The 3515-nt window shown below is 36.6% G+C and overlaps 1 protein-coding gene across 1 annotated transcript; it reads right to left on the minus strand.

Annotated features, from left to right (window-relative positions):
- Positions 1-323: 323 nt before the first annotated feature.
- On the minus strand, positions 324-2508 carry LOC118052700 (uncharacterized). Its single transcript, XM_035063708.2, has 4 exons — positions 1852-2508; positions 1548-1610; positions 1340-1414; positions 324-1203 (listed from the first exon to the last, which is right to left on the minus strand). Exons 1-4 carry the CDS (start codon positions 2263-2265, stop codon positions 685-687), a joined length of 1071 nt encoding a protein of 356 aa, XP_034919599.1. The 5' UTR covers positions 2266-2508; the 3' UTR covers positions 324-684.
- Positions 2509-3515: the final 1007 nt, after the last annotated feature.

Genomic DNA, 3515 nt, shown 5'->3' on the forward strand with positions numbered 1-3515 from the left:
ATATTAATTTATATCCAACTTAATATTAAATAATGAGATTAAAAAATTAATCCCTAGTTAAAAAAAGCCACGAGGCTGTTATAAAAGAGACTGTTATAAAATAGCCCATGTGCATGGACGGGAGTTAAGTTCGCATGCCCGAACCTCTATTTATTTATTTTTTTGCTTTTATCCCTTTTTTGTGCTAACATAAAATATTAATTTTCACATCTCTTGAATCCACAACCCTCACTAAATCAACACCATACATTAACCAAGCAAACTATAGAACAAAATAACAATATACTAACTTGATCTACTATTTATATAAACAGTTAAACTGCTTGTCAGTCCAAACCATGTAATTAAAATTAATCAACTATATTACCATTTTATAATTTACCAACCATCGCAAGCGACAATAATCATTCAAAAGAGGAAATAAACAAAGCAAGCTTAAAATAAGCTTAAACTACATTACTAGTAACCAGGCAACGACCAAGAACTCTTGAGCCTCACAACTCTTATACTATTTACCTTTGCAAAAACGTGAGAATATAATATATAATTCGTAAAAAATCATCTCCTTGGGAGATCTTCTAATTTACAATTAGACACCGAACTATCACTAAGATATCTCAATATTAATTAATATATAGATTGGAGGGGGGAAAACGAGATCGAAGATGTAAAACACAAAGATCATCAAAGTGGGAATCGTAATTTACTGGAGACATTAGAAAGCTTGTTCTTGCAAATGAGCATCCTTCTTCGTCTTGCCTGAGCAGCGATGGCCTTATTGATACTCCCGACAGTGATGGCCCTACTAACCACAGAACCCACAATGGCCCCATTAACCACAGTACTCTTGTCATCAACCAGTTGTTTAACATCAGAATCCATCCAAGCAGGCTGCCCGATAGTTAGATTGAGATCAGGGATGCTACGTGGGCCAAAATCATCACTGGCACTAGAATTCGTAGATGGGAACAGGGACACTCTTCTTTGGTCACAAGGGTTTGGATAGTTGCAGCCCATTTCTTGATAGTCGGCATTCTTATCTAGCATAAATGGTTGCTGCTGATGAACTGTGATGCCGGGCATGCGCAGAGAAAGATGAGCTTGATCATCAACAGCATGATCAGGACATTTAACAGTTTCTTGGCCTGAATCCATTCGTAGAAGATTCAACTGATCTTCTCTTTTAATAACACCCATGGTTAGCTGCAATTTTTTAACATAAGACAAAGGTTAATTGTATAATTAAGCAACAGCCTCAGGTAAAGCAATGAAAAACAAAACAGAAAAGAAAAGCACACTAAAAAAGGAGCTTTGATCCATCAGGAAAACGATGAATTACCTCTTGTTTCCTTGCTTTCCACCATGAATTACTAGCTTTCAATTGATCATGATGTCTAGTCACCATTTGTATCTCCTGTTTCAACAATTTAACATGAAGGATATATTAGGAACCCCGTCTACTGTTTTCCGTGAATGGGAAAAATCCAAGAAAAGGACAAAAAGAATTCCAAAAATCTTGAAATAATAAGAAAATAAAGCGAGCTCACCCCTGTTAACAATTCATTGCTCTTGGCAAGTTGGCTTTTAATCTTCAGCAAATCCTCTCTTCGCTGCATATGTACCACAGAATAATTAGCAAATAAAGCGTCTTTATTTTTGTCAAAGAAAAAATATAGTCAAGTCTCGGAAATAAAGCGAAAATAAAGCCCATTAAAGAATTAAAATCACAGATAAAACACAGGAATCAAAACTCCATAAAACCAAACAAAAATCAATAAAAAAATCCACGAATCATGTCCAAACAGGGAATTGAAAGGGACCATCAAAGTAGCAAGATTTTAAAGAACATACCTTTTTAGTATAGACTTTCCTGTTCGAGCGCTTAGACCTCTCGTCAGATTCACTAGGAAAGAAAGAAAGAGGTGTTGCAGGGCTAGTCGCCGGTTCAACTTTGACGATGATGGGTCTCTCAGGTTCAGAGGCAGCAATAGGAGTAGTGGTAGTCGTAATAGCAGGACCCACGGAACCAGATAAAATCGGTGGCGGCGAAGGTGATGCTGATGTTGGTGGTGATTGAACGGCGGGTCGTGGACCCAAATTGGCCTCCGCGGATCTCCTCCTTTTACCACCCCATGTGTATGAAAGCCAAGAACTATACTTAGACATAGCAATTAAACGAGGGAAACTTGACAAGATTTCAGCAACCTCGATTTCATCATCTCCGAACTCATCGTAAAGAGTACAGTAACCATGTCTGAATGCCATTGTTTCTCTGCTTTCTTTCTCTCAGTTTAACTCCCTCTGATTTTTTTTTCTCCTTCAAGAGAGAAAAAGAAAATAAATGGGGGGGTTTCTTTCTTTCGCCGAGAGAGAGAGAGACTGTACTTTTAAGAGGAGAAGATATGAGGAGGTAGAGAGATATAGGGAGAAATTGTGTTCCTTGGGGACAGGGTTTCTCTTGTTTATGAAACAGGAAAAGGGATGGCAATGTGCCACGTGTCGTTAAAAGGGAGATGAATTTTCTGTCTAGGGTTTATGATGATGATATGTGTGTGTTATTTTGCGCAATTAAACAGAGGACGGAGACAATAGTCCTGAGATATTACTCCAAAGCATAATTTTAAAACCAATCCGGGTTACATACAAAATAAAACCGGGTTGCTAGGGTCAAAATGAGGAGAATCAATCTAATCAACCCTATTTTTTTAAAGAAAAAGTTTAAAGTTGATGAATAAGTTTTAATCGGATCAGAATTAAATCAATCAAATTACTTGATTAATCTAGGTTTTTGATGGATTAGAGTTTTTTTCTTGAATCTAAACAAATTCAAGTTTAAAATAATGTTTGAAAATTTTTTTTATTAAACTCGGTTTCATCTAGTAGATTGATTGCTGAATGTCTAACTTGAATTGAGATTCAATTCGAATTGGTTTCAACAAGGAATGTTGGTAAAGTGACAGTTGACTTTTTTTTCCCAATAAAAAATCACCAATAACTCAATGATAAAAACTCTTTTCTAGGTTAATCAATCAGACCGTGAGAGGAGTTGGCAACTACCCTCGAAAGTGGAAAGATCCAGGTACCTTTCATGTCCTGGTTAAAAGGGGTAAGAATTGAGGGTTAGTTGAAGTCATTGACCCATGCACGGTGAGTTTCTAACGGTTAAAATTCATCAAGTGATTCGGAAGGTAAGAAAAACAAATATGGTAAGGTCTAGTCTACCGCATTGTTTTTCCCTTTTTACCTCGGAGAATATATAATAAGAAAAACAAATATGTATGGTGATGATGGTACCATTAAGAGATTTATGATATTTGGGACTTAAATCATCACAAAGCATTGGCATTCCCTGGACCGTGTGATTGATTGAGGTGGCGTTGCTTTTTTGCGGCGAGGATGCATGATAACTCAGGTGAAAATTTACAACAGATGGCTAAGTTGAATTTAACAAATATTTCCACCAAGTCGGTTCTCTATGACCCATGAAAAAAAAAAAATGCTCGGTCAATACAAGC

This window comes from Populus alba, chromosome 2, assembly GCF_005239225.2.
Source record: "Populus alba chromosome 2, ASM523922v2, whole genome shotgun sequence".
NCBI lineage: Eukaryota > Viridiplantae > Streptophyta > Magnoliopsida > Malpighiales > Salicaceae > Populus > Populus alba.

Bases quoted from the DNA above. Each gene is read 5' to 3' on its own strand.
- LOC118052700 (XM_035063708.2), bottom strand. From the start codon at position 2,265: ATGGCATTCAGACATGGTTACTGTACTCTTTACGATGAGTTCGGAGAT. The intron at 1,611-1,851 runs GTATGTTCTTTA...GTACATATGCAG, and splicing joins GGAAAGTCTATACTAAAAAG to CGAAGAGAGGATTTGCTGAA. The intron at 1,204-1,339 runs GTAATTCATCGT...AAAAAATTGCAG, and splicing joins GGAAAGCAAGGAAACAAGAG to CTAACCATGGGTGTTATTAA.